Genomic DNA, 22,334 nt, shown 5'->3' with positions numbered 1-22,334 from the left:
ATGGGACCATTCCTAGAGTACTGACATACTATTTTTTTTCTCCTTTTTTTTTCCTTGTATGGGTGAAATAGAGATCTTGCATGTCTCACTCAATAGTCTGCCACCGTTCAGTCTGCTGTGGTCAGATGAATCCGGAGTCCAGGGACACATTATTGCTTATTGGACTGTACAGCCTGACTGCACAAGCTCAACACATGGCGCTGGCCACTTCCTGGCACTCAGGACCTGCCGTAGACGACAGGCTGGCCAATATTTGCCTTCAATTATTCATCAATTTTCATGGCCATTTAAAGTCCTTGGAGCATTTAAAATAGGTGGCAGGCAGGCCTCCTGGCATTACGTATGTGGTGGATTCTTAAAGAATTTCTATATGCTCTTGACCCCCCGCAGAACAAGGGATTCATTGAAGCAGGTTCTTGTTGATGAAAGATGGGGTTGTTTTTTTTGACTGCAACTCCATGGTGTGAGATCTTCTCCACCATGCTCTCTTGCCCAGGTACCAGATGCAATACCCATCAGATCATTTAGGGTTAATCACCTCAAATTACTCTCTGACTTGGTTGGAAGTTGCTTTGAGGTGATTTGGAAACAAATGTTGAATGTTGAACTTTTTTCAAGCCCCAATCACTCCCATTGTTTTTTTTTTACAGTGGCTGAAGTTATCTAAAGTTAGTAATGGCTATTTAAACAACTCTGAACCACAGTTTCTCCTGCCCCATATACTACTTTTCACGGCAAGGAACCATCGTACTAAAGTAAAAACATGGCTGTGCTACTGTGTAGTACAACAAAACATCTTGCTGTCTCCTGAAACATCTCAATTGAAGCAACCTCATCCCCTTGGCTCTCATATACTGTAGCAGCGGGGAAGCCTGTGGGAGTAGAATGCTCCAAAGCCCAGGGGAATGGCCCAAGTAAAAGGCCCTCAGCAAAGGGGATTTTCTGTCAGGAGGAGGGAAACCCTGGAAGCACACTCAGGGAAATTGTGTGGAGAGAGTGATGGTGAAACTGTAGCAAGAGTTAGCCTCTGATGCTACAGAGGGCAGTGTCGAAGTGGACACTGTGTGGCTCATTCATAAGCCCTTACACTGTACCTATCATCACCAACAAAGACCTTGAATAGAATCAGTGTATTGAAAGTACTGTAAAAGCAGTTGACTCAAAGTAAGAACACCTGTTCTTTTTTAAACTGAGCTCTGAAGTATTTGTACTATTTTGTTCGCTCCTCTTTCGTTTTATGTTTTGGTTTAGTTCGAAATGAATAATGCACGTTTTTATCTTAATGCTCATTGAAAGTTGGTATTATTATTCTTTGTTAAGATTATGATTCTCATTAAGGGTGAGACACATACCGATGGTAGCATATGGTGTCAGAAATAAAATCCTTTCCTCCACAAAAGGAAATGTTCATATTAGATTTTTCCCTCCTCTCCGGATTCTCCATCAGGGAGCTCTTTGCAATTTAATCATCACTAAAATCATTAAAAAGATCTGAAGATTAAATTATATTGGCATTTGCAAAATTATGTAATACATTTACATCACAATGAAGAAATTAAAATAATGCATTTTCTCTGTCTGGGGTGTATGAGATCGCCACCTGGGAAATATAACGAGAGAAGTGGACAGACTCTTATTTTCTTTGCCTTTGGTGGCAGTTAATGGAGAGTGGGGTTTTAGCTTTCTCGGCATGATCTTACTCTGCTTCCTGCTTTAGACAGACATCCAGGTACCAGAAGGGTTTCTGCCAAATTCTGTGTCAAATGAAACAACTGAAGCCTTTTTGGAGAAGTACATATTCATTCACGGAGGCGGAAGTATTGTTTGATCTTATTGGACCCTATGAAATGTTTTTTTCTGCATTTCATAGGGTCCAACATTTTGTGAGGTGAGGCCCTGTTACAGTTGATGGACATATTCTCGCACACTCACACTCCATGAACACTTCACTTTCAGTCAGGTAAATGTGTGTGTGTTGTGTTCCAGGTCTGACTGATGAGGAGGTTGATCTTGCCATCCAGCACTCTGGCAGTACTGAGGAGATCCTGGCCCTGAACCCTGTTGGGCCTCCACACCAACTTCATGCCCCCCTAATGGCCCCCGTACCACACAGTAAGATGCACACACAGATACACACACACACACACACAGACACACACACACACACACACACTTCTCTGTATGCCACAATGCTCCCTACAATTTTGTGTGATGGGATGGTGTATATTCAGTTCCAGACTAGGGACAAGCCTCATGGACCGTCTTGAAACTGAAGTCAATGACTACTGCAAGTGGTGCTAAAACTGACTTCCAAACACAGATGTTGGTTTTACCTATACTCACCCAGGCTCTTTTACTTGCACACACTTTTCCATCATTCTAATCACAAAAGAGCGGGTTAGAGTCGTAGAAGAGCCACAATATGCCTAGATCAGTAATTATTGCATGAATATCTCACCACAATGTGGGGGGCATTGTGCTGAGATATTCATGCAATAATGTGATATGGTCACCACCACTCACTTCATCACGTACAATCTCTCTCCCACCATTTCATACCAGAGACCCCACACCGCAACCTGTATCTTTATTACTTCACCCAGGTTATGAGCGCTGTCCACTGATTTACCAATGCAGAGTGAAGTCCGCATAATGCTTAACCCATACGACAATGATTCCAGATGTATTCCACCCTCATTTATTACCACACTGTCCTTGACTCCCGTCCCTCTCGTCCCCCCTCCCTCGGCATCTCATGTTTTGTAATGAAAGTGATGTTGATGGGATGGCCATGTAGTTAGGGGGCTCTCGCAGGCTCCTCCGACCATAGTGGCGGGTTTTATATCAAAACGCCTATAAGGGAGTCTGCATAATGAGGTGAGAGCCGGGGAGTCTTGTACAGGGGGTCACGCCGAAAAGAGGGGGCCCTTCCTCCCTTTGATGTCCTTGTTATAGGGACGCGGAGCAGGGACCGGCATCCATCTCTGTCGAAGTAATGGATACTCTGATCTCTATTTCCAAGCGGCGGAAGGACAGGAAGGCCTCCACTGAACCCAATAAATTTGAGAGGAGATTGGAAAAACGGGGGATGGAGGACCACAGCTCCACCGCTTAAGTGACCAAATAAAAAAAGGGAAGATGGTGGAAGAGAGAGAGAGAGGGAATGGGAGGACTAAGAGGGGAAAAGAGCTGGTGAAGACCCTGGTGATGCAAAGAGGCTTAGCCAGGGTCAACCACCCACCTCAAGGACTCGACTCCACGCTTCTCAGAAGAACGGCACGCCGGGAGAAGTGACAATCCAGTGGAGCCATAATGTTGATGAAGACCCAAATTTATGTGGTTACCATATGGACAATGGAGAGTGATTTAGAATTTTTGATAGGAAAGGTTGCAGGTTCACCCTGGTTGGTGTTGATGTGTGTCCTTGACCAAGGAGAAGCCCACCCTCTTCACCTTCACCAGTGGGACTTATCGTTTGATTTGCATGTCATATCACACAAGTGGAAAAGCTATAAGATCAATCAGCCAGTCTTACAGTAGCAAGCCAACATGCGGCTATCAGAAATGTATATTTGATACCCCTGCAGTAAATGAAATATGAATGGTACAGTAAGATCTGAAGGGTTATAGTCTTAACTATAGTATTTGTATTTGTATTCTGTAGTTACCCAAACCACAATGATTTTATGTTTGTTTAACTGAAAATTATGGTTCTTGAAGGTCCTCGATGGGCTTTAGAAAACACAGAGGGTGTCTAGCTTTGACATTAAACTATGGTATTTGTTGTTGTTTAGTGACATTTTCAGTTGAATGAGGCTAGAAATTACATATTGAGAAGCAGTTGGCCCACCCAGATGACAGCTCACACAAATACACACTTTCACTCACTTTCACACTGTCATTGAGTGACACACACTCCCCAGTTACACACACACACACACACACACTCTTGCACGCATGCACACGCACACACACACCCTCTCTCTCTCTTTCTCACCATTCAGTCCTTTCAGGTTTTTCTTCTCTTAAAGGTTTATAAAAACACATTCTACTTATACTGTTGAATGTGTGTAAGACAAAGGAATGCTTTAAGAGAAACAGTGTCATTCTTTGTTTGCTCATACTCTGTGTCCAGGTACTATGCAATACAAAAATATGATGGCTTTGTTATTTGTGCTAAATGCACAATACATACAGTATAAGAATCATGATAGATATAGAATCGTAATATGTGTCGTATCGTGACACAGTATGTATCGAATCGTGAGGTCCCTATTGAATCCCCACCCTGTTTGTTATCTATGCTCACTGTTTACATTTTGGTAACACTTGACATTAAGTTGTGTGTGTGTGTGTCCCTCTCCAGGTCCCCCTGGCTACAGATGGAGAGACTACGGTGCCCTCACCATTATGATGATGGGTATGGCCTTTGGCTTCCATCACCTCTACAAGGTACAACATTTTCTTCTCTTATCCAGAACTCTGTCTTTCTCAGAGATAGGGCAGGGGTTTACAGCTACTACAACATACTTTTAAACAACTGTATGTCCAGGTTGGGTGGTCATTCAGCCCCATAGTGAGCTCAACCATTTCTTCCCTTGTCAAGCGTTGATAGAATTCTATGTGAATTTTCAATGGTTAATGTTGAGACTGACATCATATGGAATGATCTGAAAGATCTTGTCAAGCCTACTTTTACACAACAGCTAGCCTAAACGATAAGTCTTGGTTTCCCCTGACTCTGACATTTCTCTTCCACAGCCCAGTGAGGTCTGTCAGTATAATATTAGTGGGGTTTGTGGGTACTGTACTTCAGTCTGTCTTGAGTTTGAGTAGAGGGCCAGGAACTGTGGCCTTGTTGTTAAAGCTGGCCTGGTTTGCGTCATAACATGATCTAATTTGAACCCCTTCTTTTTTCATTTTTTTTTGGGAAGAAATACAGCTGCCAGCACAGCAGACGACCCTTGTTTGTTATTGCACCCTCCAAAAATAATCGCCCTGTTTTTTTCATGCTCTGCAGCCCCTGAACATTGGCCTGGGAGGCCCCTTGTCCCTCAGTGACATTAATCCCATAGTGGCTGTTGGTATCGCTGTGAGTGGCATGTGGAAGCCATTGCTCTCATTTTATAGGTGGATGGGAGTTTAGCAGAATCTCTTACCCTGGATGACCAGCCGTGTATGTGTCTGCATTCCCATGATGTCATCTGCAGGGCTTGAGACTTGATCCTCGTGTATTGGATACTTGCCATCCGTTTGTGTGTATGGAGTGGTCTGCAAAGTCATCTTATATGATCCCTTAAAATGGATAATTTCACATAGAAATTACAGTTTATTTTACAGCCCTGTTTCAGATGGTATTTACTCAGTATTTACTAAGTCTGGTAACTATGGGTACTTTCTGGTACTCCAATAAATTCAACACAATTGGTAACTACCTGTTACTAATCAACACACAGTGGTGCTTGAGTCAGTGAATCTAAAATTAACCACAAGTGTAACTAATATGCAATTATTCAGTTATAACGGTTTTACACAGTACTGTCTAAGTAAGTACCTGCTTAATACCGTTAAATGTTTCGTTAAGTTATGCCCAGTAGTCAAGCATTTCTTAGGGCTCTCTCTTTCTCCCTATGTTGTGTTCTCTCTCTCTCTCTCTCTCTCTCTCTCTCTCTCTCTCTCTCTCTCTCTCTCTCTCACACCTTACCTGTCCCTCCGGCTCTGTGTCTAGTGGGAGGCCAGGCCAGCAGTTCGTAGCGTGGCGAGGTGGGATTCCCTGGCGTGACCGTGCTGGCGCCTGTCATGTCACCGGCAGCGGAGCGCCAGTCGCACCATATGCCCCAGCTTCTGCCCATACTTTATTTATGCTATAGAGCGCCTTGTAAACACACAGCGCTCCCAGCAGCCTACTTATTAATTACTATGTGTTGACACTCATTTAATCTTTTTCAACTTAAAAGTGTTTATTACCAGGACTGGTGTCACCCAGCCCCACGCAGTCATGGGGTTGTAACGAAAACCTGGTCCGGACAGCTGGACAGGGATTGACCAAGCATTATCTTCTGTACAAGCATTTAGGCCTAAACCTAAATTAGTTTGAAATTGCAGCGATTTAGAACCTATGGTGAATGTTTGCTAACATAAATGCAGCTCACTTAATTTGGTTTGCAGATCAGAGTGATAGTTTGACCTCTTGTATTTGCAAGGGTGCCTATAGGCACATAACATGTGCTTGGTTACATTTGCTGAGCTCAGCTTCACACACACACACACACACACACACACACACACATACACACTTAGTCTCCTCATCTGGTCACCATTCACATTGGATCACAAAGACTAACTTGGCAGTGACATACTGTACACCATCTCTTTTCAATCATCTCGTCCTATTCAATTTATAAAGATATCTGACGAACACACTCATTCAGGTTTTGAGGTCCATTTTGAATGTTTATCCTGTATGTTTTAGTTTTTCTGTCATTGTACTGAATGTTTTTTTCCTTTCCTTCACTATCTCTATTTCCGCCCCAATAGTCTCATTTTGTTGTTCAGTTGTGTGTGTAGTTTTATTTCTTTGAGTGCCCAAGAATCCATGTAGAACAGACACACAATTATGACAGTTCAGATGATGGGCCACACTCTTGATAAGACAATGCCTTTGCTTTGTCCATCCACATTCAAGCCTAACTGCCCTCTCTTTTTCCTCCACTCTCTTTCTCGCCCTTCCCATGGAGAAGTGTAATAGCGTGTCATGTTTTTAATTGCAGAAATACATCCTTCCCCTCATTATGGGCAGCAAAGAGGACAAGAAGCATCTGCAGAGGATGGAGAGCAACATTGCAGCGATGAGTGGCACGCTGACACAGACAGGTGAAGATTAATATCTTCATCACTTTTTCCCCTCCTTAACATTTTCCTTCATTTATCTGTCGCCCAAATCGGGCACCGCATTTTTAACAAATGACGCTGCTGTCATTTTGCTTTAATTTGAAATTGCTTGTTTACTGTCAGGCTCGGGCTCAATTAATTATGTTTCGCTGAAAAGCTCTTAACCTCGGAATATTAATGAGGGGTTGGGAAATGACAACTTTTTTCTTTTTTTTCTCCACACCCCCCCCCCCCCTTTCTCTCTCTCTTCTCTCTCTCTCTCTCTCTGTGGTGAGAAAGTTCATTTTAATTTTGCGGTGGGATTGTGTGGCGTCGACTCATGGCTGGTCTCAGGCAGGGCCTAGTGTGATTAAGTGTGCAGTGACAGGTGCGGCTCCCATGTCGGACAGGTGAGAAATCTCAACCTGGCTGTCAGACAGAGAGAGAGATAGAGAGAGAGGAAATGAGGGAGGGTGGGATAAGGGAGAGAGAGAAAGAGAGTGACTAATCCCAAGATGTGCGTCAATGTAATTAAACATTTTGGGAGGCGTAAATGAGGGACATCTCGGAAAGAAACTATAGTCATATTAGTGTAGCTCAATGAAGCCTTCATTAACCCTTTATTCAAATGTCATACTATACAAAGGGTGGCAAAAGGGTTATGCAACATTTGGCAAAACACCAGATGTAAAGATCTGGTATAAAGATCTGGTATAACTGGTACAACCATTATTATAAATGGTTTATCAAGGCTTTGTTCAGCCTTAAAAGTGGTCATTTGTTAAAAGTGGGACCAAATGGCCTCCTGTTAGAGCATTTGATTGAATCCTGAGAATAGGAAAGGTAACTGAAGAGAGGCTGTATGACTAAGCCAAAGGCTTCTGTGGCCACCTGAAATACATATATTTACATGCATGGTGAATGTTTAGAGTCTAATTTGACTTAAGGATGGGCCTTTTTTCAGTGTCCTTAGTTTGTTTTGGTACACGTGCGTCACTATCACAACCGTATTGATTTTGATATCGGTGAGCTCACCCACTCACCCAACAACATGCTTCTGTGTCACTTGTGCGACTAGTGCGCGGTTCACGCTGCGCAACACTGTCGCAAGCACTCTGTAATTCATAGTTATGCGTAGCCTACGCGCAGCCTGTGCACAGTGGTGTCATTTGGCTTTCATATTACCGATTACATAATTAATGGTTGCAGTCAAACTAGGGTAGCAGAAGTCAGACTCTACTGTAGGTTAGTGGCTAGTTAACTAATAAAGCTAACTAGCTGGCTCGTAAACAAAGGCTGCCTGTATTTACCTGAGGATAGTTTGTCTCAGTCTCCCCGGTGCTTTATGAATACTTCCAGCCAGGAGAGCATAACAAAGAACGTGGGCTTTGTTTGATTACCAGCCGCTCCACTTTTCTTTGTTTCTTCGCGAACCTACGCAGACCCCTGGTTGCGTTGTTGTCGAAGCATGAATCGGCTTTTATGTGTCATGTTCTCATACTTGCTCTCATACTTGGTGGAAAATGTTAGCATAGCTGTAATTTTTGGATCAGGTGCTTAAAAGTACAAAACCAGCAACTTGGAAGAACGGAGACTGAAGCACAGTGGTGTTCTTTGCAAAAATGTAGGAGTTTTGCAAATAATACCAGTGTGCTTGAGTCTCCTTTTCGTCCTTGTTATACTTCTCACATCAGGTGGTTCCTGATAAGTATTATACAGTCGGAGGAATGGTTGCTAAATAAAAATGGGATCATACTATCAGTTTAATCTGATCTCACCATTCTTTTGTGTTTTGGGGTAGGGTTGGTGACAGGTGAATGTTGATTGTATGAGATGGCGTGCAAGGTGTGCCACTAGCAATCTGATTAACAAATGAGTTCTTTTATGGTCATTTTGCCTCAGCTATGCAAAAACATTTCCTTTGTGAATGTTACCACCTTTTTTTTTGGAAACATAAATCCTGCTTTGTTTATTATTAAAGATTCCGTGATAAGAGTCCCCTTTTATTCCACAGGGAGCAGGCATTCCCAACCTTAAGCCCTCACACAGAAAAATCCGCTGTCTCTCCCTCCGTCACTGTGGTGAACTAATTTGCTGTGACTGCAGTAGCCAAGCTGCTATTGTAGTTAATGACTGTTGCAGTTAACAGTTGGGGAGAGGGGTTGCAATTACACTGAGAGTCCACCCCCTCCTCTCTCTCTCTCTCTCTCTTTCTCTCTCTCTCTCTCTCTCTCTCTCTCTCACACACACACACACACACACAACGCTGAGTAATAGCGACCGACTGCCTTGGCTGCTGCCAATTGCTTGAACTCCTTTTGTTAAAGTTCATGTATTTCTCTAGTGCCGGGCGCAATGAGGTGATGTATCCTTTTGAATGCAACTGCATTACTCTCTCTCTCAGCCCCAGAGTAGGGCCTTGACTCCCATTATGATTTCCCTACAACTTCACATGGACAATTAATGAATGGATCTTGGAAGCACTTCAGCACACACAGCCTGTAATGGAATTGTGTGGCTGTTTGGGCCGCTCTTTGTCAGTGGGAGCCATATTGGTGACCAGCTGGCCATTAAAGGCGGAGACAGACCCAGACATATGTAGTGTACATTATATGGAGGTATTTACTGAATAATTTACTGAATACACAATGTCGGCCCTCCTCGTAGCAGCTGGGAGCCCCACTCTCGGCCCTCTCAGATTCACACACTCGCCATCCGCTACAAAGTCTCCTTCTGATTCAAGCTGGGCCAATGTCACTGACCTCATTATTCCTGGCTTCATATCTGTGAGGGCTGAGGGTAAACTGTTCTGCATTTTTGTAGAAGCTGGACAGTACAAAGGAGTAAACATTGTGGATGAACTTAAAACGAGTGAGCCACACAAGCAGTTTACTGTTGGCGACCCAGTGCCAATCATAGCTTACAGTAAGTGTAGCCTTACTGGCTGGCGACTTCAATCCAACATCTGGAAAAAAGTTGCAGAACTGTGGTGTCGTTACAGCGCCTGACACTAATGGGCAACTCACTGTGTACTTTACACAGCCCAAGTCACTCACACGCCTTTAGTGACCTGGTTGTGGGCCCCCTGTCCCCCTCAAGATTGTTGTTGCCTGTTCAGTGTTTTTTATGAGATTCCCAAAACAAGAAACTGTAGGTTCGCTGTGGCGAAAGGTACCATGTCATGGTGCTTGTGTCTTTATATTTTGGTCCTGTTTTTGTCAACGACACTGGCACATTATGGTTTGGTATTTGAAGAAAGATCAAACATTTTACAACCACTCCCCTATTGATACTGCCCCTCCCAGTTTAACACAGGTGACTTGATACAAGAATGAGAGAACTTTGAAGGTGGAATTAAATAGTACCTCCCTGGTTTTAAGAAGAAATTGCGGTTCCACTTTACTTATTTATTTTATAAACAGCATGTTATTGTATATTTATCAAAACTAAGGGGCCTCTTGTGCCTTATTCCTTTATTGTATTATTACATTTCATAAAGTGTTACTGAAATACCCTAAAACCAGCATGCAGGCCTTCAGGTTGCTCTACCCAAATAGAACCCCTTGTGCCTGTTCAGTCTGCTTGCCTGTAGGCAAGCTTTTAACCATTCGCTGACAACCTCAACAGTAGGTAGCTACAATATCTGGTGATGTTAATCCCATTAGACTTGATTTAACACTTTACACAGGGGTGATTTATATGAATGTTTATTGGTTTTCAGTAATATAATCAGTTGGGGGGGGAAACTTAATGCATTGTTTGGTAATACACGCGTGACTGAATGCGCGGGGGGCAACAAACTGTGCCCTGTGTTATTTGAAATCATACACCCTCTTATAACACCAACACTTGAAATAATTCAATCTTCAAAGTCAATGGAAAAAGAGCAATATTTATTGGGATTAGGGGGGACATTTTGTCTGGCGGCCTCCTCCCAAATGAGGGGCTGATTCTCCCTTTGTTGATCGTTTGAGGATTTAAGATGCATTAGAAGCCGGTGTCTGGATGGGTAATGGAAGGTTAGAGACTGTTATTTGATTTAAGTTCAGACACCAGAGATTAATATCTTTATCGTATGCATAAAAAATAACCCAAAGCCTCAATGACTGAAAAGCTGGGACTAAAGTGACTGGTTATTAGGTTTGATTTAGAAAATGTGAGGTCAGTTCTGATGAATGACATGAGTATAAGCCTACTATACTTTAAGTTGTTCCATTTTTTGGTTATTAAAAACTTAAGTGGCAGTGTAACATGCCAAACCCATTTCTTCAGCTTTGTACATATATATACAGTGCTGCTTGAAAGTATGTGAAACCCTTGTGCAATTATAGATTTTTTTAGTTTTTAATATTAAATCTTTATTTAATCATAACCAGTCTTTTTTTATCTGACTTAACAGGTTTATGTTTACCAATTACATATGTTGGTTTAGAGGAAATCATGTGTGTAGTAGAAAAACTAAATTATAAAGAAATTAGTGCAGGTGCAAAAATAAGTGAACCCCAAGTTGCATTGGTTAAATCATGTAGGTAAGTAGAATCAATTGGGTAAATAATTGGGAGAGATCTTTAGGAAAGAGTTTGGGCGGGACTCTGATGAATAGAGATAAGAAACCTGGTTAGTTTTGTGTTGCACTCACCCATACAGGTGAGTGCAAAACACACCATGCAGAGAGGAAATTGAGATCTGGTGACTCTGGTGACACTGGAGTACAGTGAACTCATTGTCATATTCAAGAAACCAGTTTGAGATGATGTGAGCTTTGTGACATGGCGCGTTATCCTGCTGGAAGTAGCCATCAGAACCCTGTGGTCATAAAAGGATGGACATGGTCATCAAGATTCAAGATTCAAGATTCTTTATTTGTCACGTGCATACAAGTATACAGTGAAATGCAAAAGTGACAGTGCCACAGAGGACAGTACAGCTAATTACAGTGAAAGATGAGTCTGCAATGGGTAATTATGTGTGTGCGTATGTGTTATGATGTCAGTGAGTGTGTGAGTGACATGAGGGGGGCACTGGTGGGGTCATCGTTGATGATCCTGATGGCATGGGGGAAGAAACTCAGTCTAAGCCTCTCTGTTCTTGCTGCATGACAGCGAAGGCGTTTGCCTGACCGCAGCAGCTGGAACAGTCCGTTTTTCGGGTGGTGAGGGTCCTTCATTATCCTGCAGGCTCTGGTCCTACACCTCCTGGTGTACAGGACATGGAGGGGGGGGGGGGTTGGAGCTCCCATGGTCCTTTCTGCAAGGCGTACCACCCTTTGCAGAGCTCGCCTGTCCTGGGCCGTGCTGTTACCGTACCAGACGGTGATGTTACCAGCCAGGATGCTCTCCACACCTCCAGAGTAGAAGGACTGAAGGATCCTCTGGGAGACTTTACATTTTCTCAGCTGCCTGAGATGTAACAGGTGTTGCCTTGCCTTTCCCACCAGTGTGCTGATGTGGGCAGTCCAGGTCAGGTCTTCTGTGATGTGGACTCCCAGGTATTTAAAACTGCTTACCCTGTCCACAGCAGTCCCACCGATGTCCAGCGGCGTGTAGGTCCTTACAATACTCAGGTAGGCTGTGGCATTTAAACAATGCTCAATTGGTACTAAGGGGCCCAAAGTGTGCCAAGAAAATATCCCCCACACCATTACACCACCACCACCAACCTTTGAGTTACTGTTGCCTTTCTATCATCTCGAACCAGTCTGGCCATTCTCCTCTGACCTCTGGCATTTTCGCCCAGAGAACTGCCACTCACTGGATATTTTCTCTTTTTCGGACCATTGTCTGTAAACCCTAGAGATGGTTGTGCGTGAAAATCCCAGTAGATCAGAAGTTTCTGAAATACTCAGACCAGCCCGTCTGGCACCAACAACCATGCCACATTCAAAGTCACTTAAATCACCTTTCTTCCCCATTCTGATGCTCGGTTTGAACTTCAGCAGGTCGTCTTGACCATGTCTACAGGCCTAAATGCATTGAGTTGCTGCCATGTGATTGGCTGATTAGATATTTGCGTTAACAAGCAGTTGAACAGGGGTACCTTATAAAGTGGCCAGTGAGTGTATGTCTCTATTGTAACCTCATAGTAATTGTTTGATTTCAAATCCAAACTTTTGGAGTGTAGAGCCAAAAGAAGAAAACATGCTTCATAGTCCCATTACTTACACTATAACATACTCTTTTGACACACGGGTCTGAGATGACTTGCAGTATAGGGGTCTAACATGAACTGTGTTTGTTATCTCTGTTTGCAGTTACACAGCTCCAACAGACCCTGGTCACAGTACAGGAGCTCCTGGTACAGCAACAGCAGAAAATACAGGATCTGTCTAAGGAGCTGGCTACCTCCCAGGTAATACCTCACCACACTTATTCATCACGCACTGAAACTTTGGGGTCCCTTTAAGGCTACACTGAGGTAGTACTAGTCAAGCCACAACCAGTGCTTTGGAGTGTTGTTTGAATGTTTAGGTTCAATTACCATCAATATGCCTCATTTGATAGTATTTGAGTCAAAATAGCATTTTGTGCCAGAACCCACTCCCATTAGTGGAGAGTTCAGAAATTACAAAGGGCCAGGTACAAGCACAGAGAAGGCCTACTGGGCTCTATGCACTACTGAAAGCTCAATGGCTTAGCCTCCTAAGTGAAGAGATGGATGTCCCTATTTCCCAGTATCAACAAATTGCAGGCAAAAGGTATGATGCATCTCGTCACGGCACTCCTGATATCATCATCTTTTGTCAACTCTCTTCTTCGCCTTAATTTTATTGTCTGTTTTCATAACCCGCTGGGAGTTATAGCAATTTAGGTGCTCAGGGCTTGAATGATTGTTTTAAACCGCGTTGCGTCAAAATCATCTCCATAACTTCAGTGTAAGTATGAAATGTTACTTGTTTTTTTATAACGCCATCATAAATGATTTTATGATCATAGGGCCCAAAAAATTGCCTTGGAATAGGGACAATCTCAGACAATGTTTTATGTCCACAGCTTGTTAAGCACATTGGGTGTTTGACTGCAGCATCTGGATCCTGTAGGAAAACATATGCGAACACATCTGTTTAGGCACAAACGGGAGAGAAAAATATGAATCTCTCCCCTGGATGAGGTTCATCAAAACTGCCGACTCATAGCTCATTTTCAAGTCTCTCTTTCTCTCTCTCTCTCTCTCCCCGCCCACACCAACCCCACCCCACCCCACCCCCCCTACGGCTTCCTAAACTTGAAAGGAGTGTACATATGTGTGTGTGGGGCGGCAAAGCCCTAACTGAATCCACTCTATGCATACAGAACTTCACCATGTACCATTTCTCTTTGTCTCCTGCGACACACAGTCCCATCCAGTCATTGTTGAGCCCACTTTAAACAATGAACTACACTGGCAGCGTGGAGAACAATGTTTTTTTTCCCAACTATCTTCTTCGCCAAAACACAGATTGGATTAAAAAGTGTCTGCTTCATTTGCCATGAGTGCCTTGTTGGACGGCGGCAGTGTATAAAAAGTATATTTCACATCAAAACACCCATTAAACAAATCATAAACTCTGCTTTATAGCTATAGTGTTGATCTTAAATGTTCTGCGTGCCGTCCTAGGGCCCTGTTGTCTCAGGCCATATGGGAAATTGGGAAATTGTTTTCAGGTCCAGAGCGTGTGATTAAGAACACATGTTGGAGCTGCTGAGCTACTTATCATATGCATTTAGCGGCTTTCTGGGTTTCTTACCCTCGCCGTTCAAAGTGTGCCACTCTTGGCAATTATACTTCTCAACACGGAAATGTGCTTTTAACCCGAAACACATGGGGACTTCTGTTCCGTCAGCTGCTAAGTAAACATTTGTTATAGTTAGGAAACCGCTGAATTGCAACGTATACAGTCCCAAACAAAAACTGGGGATCCCGTTATACACACGTGTGTGTGTATATATACACACGCGCGCGCACACACACAGATGTTATATTTTTTCTGTCTACAAAGCTCTGAGAGCCCAGGAAAATATACTCAGTGGTTATATGCTCTACAATCATTGCTTATTTGAGGTATTATCATGTAGTTACATCATACCACTACTGTTAAATGCCTCAGTGAAGGATGAATAGGCTTCAGGGTAATTCATCTCCAATGTTAACAGAAGTATATTTCTATTCCATTATCATTACAAATCTGCCTGTTAACTGTGTTTGCTCAGTGTCTCAATTCAGTGATAGTTGTTTTTATTAGTGGCTGCACATAGAAGATTAGAAACCGCTCTGTTCGAAACAGAAGTGTGCACTGCCACTGGGAAAGTGAATAAATAGACTGAAATCAATTGTACCAGTGTTTCCACTCCAAAACGCCCCTCTGGGATTTCTTTTGAAGCTAATTCTACCATAAATATACATGCATTACAAGGAAAAACACAGTCAGATGGTAGAGTAACTGTGAATTAATTTGCCTTTAGACATTTTTAAACAAGGCTTGTTAAGATCTTATCTCTGCTAATGGTCCGTAGGCATTTATCTTCATTTCGTTTGTGTGCTACCGTCCGTAGTGATGGAGTTGATGTTTGTTCCTTGTAATATCATTTTTTTCTTGAAACACTTAGTTACGCACCAGAAAGGAGCTGACCCCTAACACACCCACGCAACCTCTTGAGACATATTAGTTACCCAGCTATTATACCAGTTAGGATCAAATGATACCACAAAGTAACAGCTACTGTACTGTATAGTGGACAACTCTCACGGTAGATACATTATAGTCTTACAGTAGGTTAATTCTTAAGCCAGAGTGGAAAGTTATAGTAGCATGCTTAAGGTTCTGTCATGATACTTTGGCCTACATGACATTGTAATGTGACATAATAAATCAATGCTAACATGACAGTAGCATAGGACAGTTAGCGTGATGTGAAAATAGTTTTGTGCTTGATGCCAACTGACATACTGTAAGCTATTATGTCTATTGTTATAACCTGTGGTGTGGTTATGTCAAGTATTATGTCATGTATGCATCATGACGGATCAGTCAAGTAAATTGTTTTCTTTTTTCCTGAGTTCGATTTTACAGTACGTCTTCCAATTCTAGAAGCTCAGCCTTTAAGCAATTAATTATTTTTCTCTCTAAAGGTAAAATGAGGGAAGCACATTCAAGCCTTCTTATGTGGGTGCCCAGGGGAGTCCTGGGATTAAGATGGTTCTAATGAGGTGAAGGCTGTAATAAGAGTGTCTTCAGCAGGGTCTCCAGCGCACCCAGGTCGGCTCTGATGGGCCCTCAAAAAACACAGCACTCTTATCAGAGGGGTTTAGGAGCTGATAAGAGATAAATACCTCCACCTCCTTCCCTCCTCCTCCTCCTCCTCCCTCTCTCCCTTCCCTGTAAATGAGTTAGATCCCTTTCACATGTGATTCAATTAATTTATCTTAGATTTAATTACAAGTGAAAGAGTCCCAAGTTATTCCTCTTCACTCGATAGGGGGTCTTTGCTTCCTAACTAGCTGCCTCTCGAGTCAGGGAGTCTTTACAATTTTTGTTTTCTTTTATCCCACTTTCTTCACCCCTCCCTCCTCCCCATCCCTCTGCCCCTCCATACCTAAACCTCTTCCTCAGTTTATTCTTTGCAGAGAGGATGAGGATGAAGAGGTTGGGGTTGTGGGTGCTGGTGCATTTGGTTAGACTACAGAGGGTCTAAAAGTATCTGTTACCCAAGTGGATGTGTTCATTCATTTGAAATTGCTCTTACTTCTGATGAATGACTTCAGATGCCAGCTCAGAACAAAACTTTTTTTTTTTTTATATACTTAGATTTTGCCATTCAAATATTTTGGAGGCCATGACAATTAGCCACCATTCCCTGTAGCAGTTCATGGCATGGCAGTCAGTGATATGGCAGTCATGTGATAAAACACCTTTGATAAAAGGGGAAGAAAGACTTCTACAGTAGATGGCCTTATGAATGCCCCATTGTTCAAGATCCATTATCTAAAACTCTCGTCCTGCCCTAATCCACTTTCGGAAATATGGAAAATTATGTAAAAAGGTCACGATTCACGCACGTTACCCTTTTTGGAAAGATCCTGTCTATAGTAATGACACAGGCTTGTTTGTATTTCCTCATGCAACCCTGTAGGGCTCGCACAGACAGGACATTGTAAAGTTGATATGGTGATGGGTGACTACACAAGGGCATGTGGATTTTAGCATTCGCATTAGCTATATTTGTTTACCTCGTTGTCTCTGATTCATTATTCTTCTAAACGTGTTTTCCTATCAGAGAGAATTAGTAATGAATGTGAAGATCGGAGAAATGTAGAAACATATTTAGTATTGACATGAGCCTGTTTCCACCATTGAGTAGTGTTCACTACTTTTTATTTGGCCCTAATTCTGCAAATTCAAGCTAAGCAGGTAGTGAAAAGCAGACTCTTGAATCTTCCTGTGCTTTTACGACCCTACACTGTACTGTGACCAGACATATTACCTGAACCATGCGTGTAACAGTTATGTGCTGTCTCTTTCCTCTCTCCCCTTTATCTAATAGGCATCCTCCACGACCAACCGAATTCTGGAAACACAGTCTGTCAGTGAGCTGAAAGCCGAAATAGTGTCTTTAAAGGGGTTACTCCTCAGCAGGTAATAATGGGTCAAAACACACACAATTTCACAGGAAGTGACATATGGTGAACTAAAGCTATAATACTATCATCCTCTGAAGATAACAGGCACTGTCACAGCTTGACAATGGATTCTAAAGTCGATTCGATTAGTACTAAATACAGCATCTATTAGCATGCATGGTTATGTATCAGTATAGCACTGATGAAGCTTCAAGTAACTGTTAACATCTGAAAATTCTGTAAGATTAAAATTGCCTCAGAACTCTCAGGTTGTATGCCTGTTTTGTTTTTGTCGCGCACCCTAACCAGCAATAAGCTCTTGTCGTTTGTTCGAAGGCTTTCACCAGACTTTCACAATAACTCTAGCATAAGGGGTTAATCACAGAAGCATCACAAAAACACCATCTGTCACTTAACTTGTCCTTTTCAAATTATCCAAATCAGGGGTAAACTGATTCTTAATATTTTTGCTCTTAAAAGCAGTAAGGAATATAATTGAATGTCTTAGACCGTCTTTGCTAGGTGCAGATGGCATCAGACTGTATGAAATTAAGTATTTTTTCTTTTATCGTAATTATGAGTAGTATAATGTAGTGTTCTCTATATGAATACTGATATCCCTGTACTGTGAACCTGTTCTTATTTGGGTGCTTGACCTTCAGGTCGATATGGAGTTTACAAGTAACGCTTTACTTGACGGGCACTTCAGTGCATAATACTCTCGCAAGTAAGCATTAATACATATATAAAAAAAGAAGATGTTTTTGTGTGTTTAGCTGTGATGTACAAATTGTGTTGATTTACACTTGCTCATGAAGGCTTTATGAATGTACTATGTCATTCAGATCTTATGTAGTGCCCTTCAAATCGATTTGAACTAGCATCTTCTCTCTCCCCCCTATCCTACTCAGAAGGCAGTTCCCAGCATCGCCCTCCGTCCCAAAGATCCCCTCCTGGCAGATCCCTCTGAAGCCAGCCACCGCCTCCAGCTCCCCGTCTCTCAACCACACCAATAGCAGCAGCGACATCTCCCCTGTCAGCAACGAGTCAGCCTCCTCCTCCCCCATTAAAGATGGCCACCACAGCCCCCAGGAATTACTGGGGGGGCCTGACGGGGCCAATGGGCTCAATGAAGAGAGCACCATGGCTGCCGTGGGTCTGGGAGCCTCACTCCCCTTAGACCTGAAGGACCAGGTCCGCATGGAGGTGCAGGGGGAGGAGGAGAAGAAAGAGGAGGATGAGGAGGAAGGGGAGGAGGAGGAAGAGGATGACGACCTGAGCCACGTGGATGAGGAAGAGCACCTGACCGTGCAGACAGAGGATCGGCGAGGAGGGGACGGACAGATCAACGAACAGGTGGACAAGCTGAGGCGACCCGAGGGGGCTAGCAACGAGAGTGAGGTGGATTAGACCACCAGCACCAAGCACAACAACCCTTTTTACTTTCACGGTTTTCATTTCATTTGACGGTTCTGTTTCAATCTACTCCTTCACTCATAATCCTTTACTGGTTTTTGACTATTGTATTGTATTCATTTTCCCAGTTGTACTCTGTGTTTTACTGTATGATCTCAATCATGAGCAAATAGTGGAAGGGCAAACAACACAGCAAAACTGAAATGGTGTGTCGTGCCCTCATAGACAAACAGCTTACCTCAATCTACTTTTCATCATAGAAACAAAACGATAGCATGCCTAGGCAAGTAACATATTTTGAAGTTTCAGCATGTTAAACAAAAGAAAAAGCAATATTCAGTGCAAACGTTCAGAAACTGTGCAATCCTGTTTTCTGTCGTTCCTCCTTGTGTGGCTCCCAATACTGTCAACTTCCATGACTGATTAAATGACATCTGAGCTCTTCTCAAAGCGAGCTACAGTAATCCGTTCTAGACACCAAAGAAGTAGAATGTTGCTTTATATACTTCAGTTCTAGGTCAGAAGTTAGGTGAAGTTACTTTAGTTAGGTAAAGTCACTGATATCACAGAAAAGCATTATTGGAACTCCTCTCCCTGTCTGCAGCAGCAGTTGGGAGAGGACACGCAGTGCTAGGGAGAGAGCTGTTAGGATCTTTTACTGTACAGTATGTGTCCCTTTGCATTGGTGTCAGTCTGTCAATAATTCACAAAGCCAGGAGGGTGGCATTAAGGGTGAAATAAAAGCCCTGAAATCTAAGATTAGAATGTGATGACGGGTTTGCCAGTGTTCAGGAGCGTTTGTACGCTGAAAGGAAAGGGAAGGAGGAATTATTATTTTTTTCTTTCTGGGGGCTGAATTGCACGCCTCTCTGTATGTGGTGAGAGAGAATCCAGCCTGCCTCTTCAGCTGCATCTCAGTCTCCAGCAGGGCAGCTGATTTGGTTTATGAAGTATGTTAAATAATCAAATGATCAACAAATAACAGATGTATTAGTTCATGCAGCTTGAAATGTCAAGGAGGCTAAAAGCGGAAATCTAATACTGAAAGCCCCTGTTGTATTATATTATATTTCATGACAAACCCTCCGGTCCAAATTATATAGGGCCTCCTACAGTGAGTAATCTTTACGCAAAGCGCCAATATTTTGTAATTAAACCATAGTAAAACAATGAATGTTGCCATGAAAGTTGTGGCAGTTCTGTCTTTTTTTGGGTTGGGAGTGGGGGGAGGAGGAGGGAAAATACCCCATGATTGAAACTGAAAGTAACGAATGAATACTTACGTTATTAAATTACTCGCATAGCAGCGGAGGAGAAAAACACTCCACAAGTGAGAATAAGGGTACCAGCTCAGCTTGTGGCATTTTCACTTACATCAAATGGCCTTCAAAGTAACACAATCAAGGTACAGTAGAGAGCTTGGTGAACCTGAGTTCTGAGTGGCACCAGTTGTACTCAGCACACTGCCTGAAACCTATGTTTCTTTATTTAGGTGAGAAGTAACCTAGTAATAAAGAATACAAAGTACAATATTTGACTGATGCGTAACATGAGACACTTTTTCCGTTTGGAATTGCATTTTACTTGATCTGAAAGGCATTTGTCAGTGAATGAAGACCGCACTGGCTGATAATGTGGCAGAATTGCTCAAATGACAGGTCCTACTGTGTGTCACTTAAGCCTTTTAACCACTGTAGTTTCACTGAATGGTCCTTTATGTATAAAAATGTGTCCAGCATAAAATTGTGACTATGTATGAAATGTATATAATTGTAATAAATTTGGTTTATCACAAGTTATTTTAGATAGCCACTGTCTTATAATCCAATCAAATGGTGTCTTGTAATTCACACAGTACTGTATGTAGAAATAGGTAAGGCTAGTTGTGTATTTCTATTATAGTGTTCAGAAGAGAATTAAAATCACTGTGCTTTGTCTATTTTCATTGTGTAGCAGAAAGGACTAGGTGTGTGTGTGAAGTCAGTTGATGCTGATACCAGGCAGGTTGTCTGTTGTTGCTTCACTTCAAATTTGCCTCAGAATCAGCAGTTTTCCTGGTCTTTTTATGCAATCTCTAATACAAGGACTCTATCAATAAACCCTGATCCTAAAACAAAAAAGCGTTATTAAAAAAGCCTTAGACCCCAGATGGATTTATTTTTATTTTTTAAAAAGGCCCATTCTTCTGCATCAGGGCAATACGAATATTCCAGTGCATTATCAAGTTTATGAATTTAATTTGTCTGTCAAGGTCCAAATGATCAATAGCGTTTCACATATTGATGAGGTGTATAAACTTCTGGAGGGTTCGATACCGCATCCCTTTGTAATCCATTAACCTCTCCCTGGAGTTCAGGCCAACCTTAGATTTATAGGGGCCTACTGTAATAAATGCACTTGTACATCATTTAGTGTCTTATGGGACTTGCAGTGCATTCCTGTCCAGAAAGCCCTCGTCTATCCTAATCTCCAGTTCTCATCTCCATCTTACGGGGACGGCCCGTCGGCCATGCCGAACCCCAGTCTGCATATCATTTCAAGACGATGTAATCACTGTGTGGTTGCATAAAAACACCAACATTTATGAAACGCTATGATCTCTTAACAACCATTGACACGAAGGTTCTGTATTGAGGAATTGTTTGTCCAAAGCAGCACCTTGGTTTTGACACTGTTTGGCTCCCAGTTAGGAGTCTTAACCTCATCAATCTTGCTGCTAAACGGAGAGCACTCAATAGGATAGTGTATCGACGCGCTCTGAACTCTATTGTTCTCTGGAACTGAGCACTCAGCAGGTTAGAGGGCTGAGTGTCTCCTCGGATCAATGCAAGGGGTTGTTAGCCCTACCAGCCTGTGAGGGGGCTACCATGGTGCTGCCTGCCCCCTCACGTGTGACTGGTGCTGGGCTGAATTCCTTAGCTTAGGTGTAGCTGGCTAGCTAGAAGGACTGCCGATAAGGGCTGAACCAGGGCCAGGTTTGTTTTCTAATTCTAATGTCTGAGGTTAAGGGTTGGATTGGGGTGAACTGATCCTAGGGGAGACTTCAGCCTGGAGGAAGACTAACACCCACCCACTATTGGCTCCTAGACATCACTATGATAGCAGTGCACGGGAACTGGCCCAGAATGCTTTGCATCAGAAAGGTCAGAGACAATGCAGAAGGGGTGTGTCATGGTGAAACACTCTTCCTCTTCCCTCTGAGATAAGATGTGTGTGGTATGTGGCATTGAGAGGGTGGAATTGGAACTCTTTGATGTTAGGATGATTTGTGACAAGGCCCCTGGAACACCACTGGGTGCTTCTCTCACACTGGAAATATCATTTTACTCCAAGGGAAAGGGAATCCATGTTTTGACTGATGGTATCAGAATCCACAGGGCACACTGAAGCTATTATTCAAATATGAGATCAGGCCATATTCAGCTTTGTTTGGGAAAGGTTAACTTTATTCATGC

General features: G+C 42.7%; 1 protein-coding gene across 1 annotated transcript in view; it reads left to right on the top strand.

Annotated features, from left to right (window-relative positions):
* Positions 1-20,978, top strand: part of pex14 (peroxisomal biogenesis factor 14) — a 50,831-nt gene extending 29,853 nt beyond the window's left edge. Inside the window, exons 4-9 of the mRNA XM_083675272.1 lie at positions 1,987-2,112; positions 4,367-4,452; positions 6,771-6,873; positions 13,121-13,218; positions 17,388-17,479; positions 18,375-20,978. Coding sequence (XP_083531398.1) covers positions 1,987-2,112; positions 4,367-4,452; positions 6,771-6,873; positions 13,121-13,218; positions 17,388-17,479; positions 18,375-18,873 — 1,004 coding nt within the window. The 3' untranslated portion in view covers positions 18,874-20,978. The remainder of the gene's footprint in view (positions 1-1,986; positions 2,113-4,366; positions 4,453-6,770; positions 6,874-13,120; positions 13,219-17,387; positions 17,480-18,374) is intronic.
* The last annotated feature ends 1,356 nt before the right edge of the window (positions 20,979-22,334 follow it).

This window comes from Argentina silus (genome assembly GCF_951799395.1).
Source record: "Argentina silus genome assembly, chromosome: 8".
In the NCBI taxonomy this organism is placed as follows: Eukaryota; Metazoa; Chordata; class Actinopteri; order Argentiniformes; family Argentinidae; genus Argentina; species Argentina silus.
This window is presented reverse-complemented; position numbering and strand designations above follow the sequence as displayed.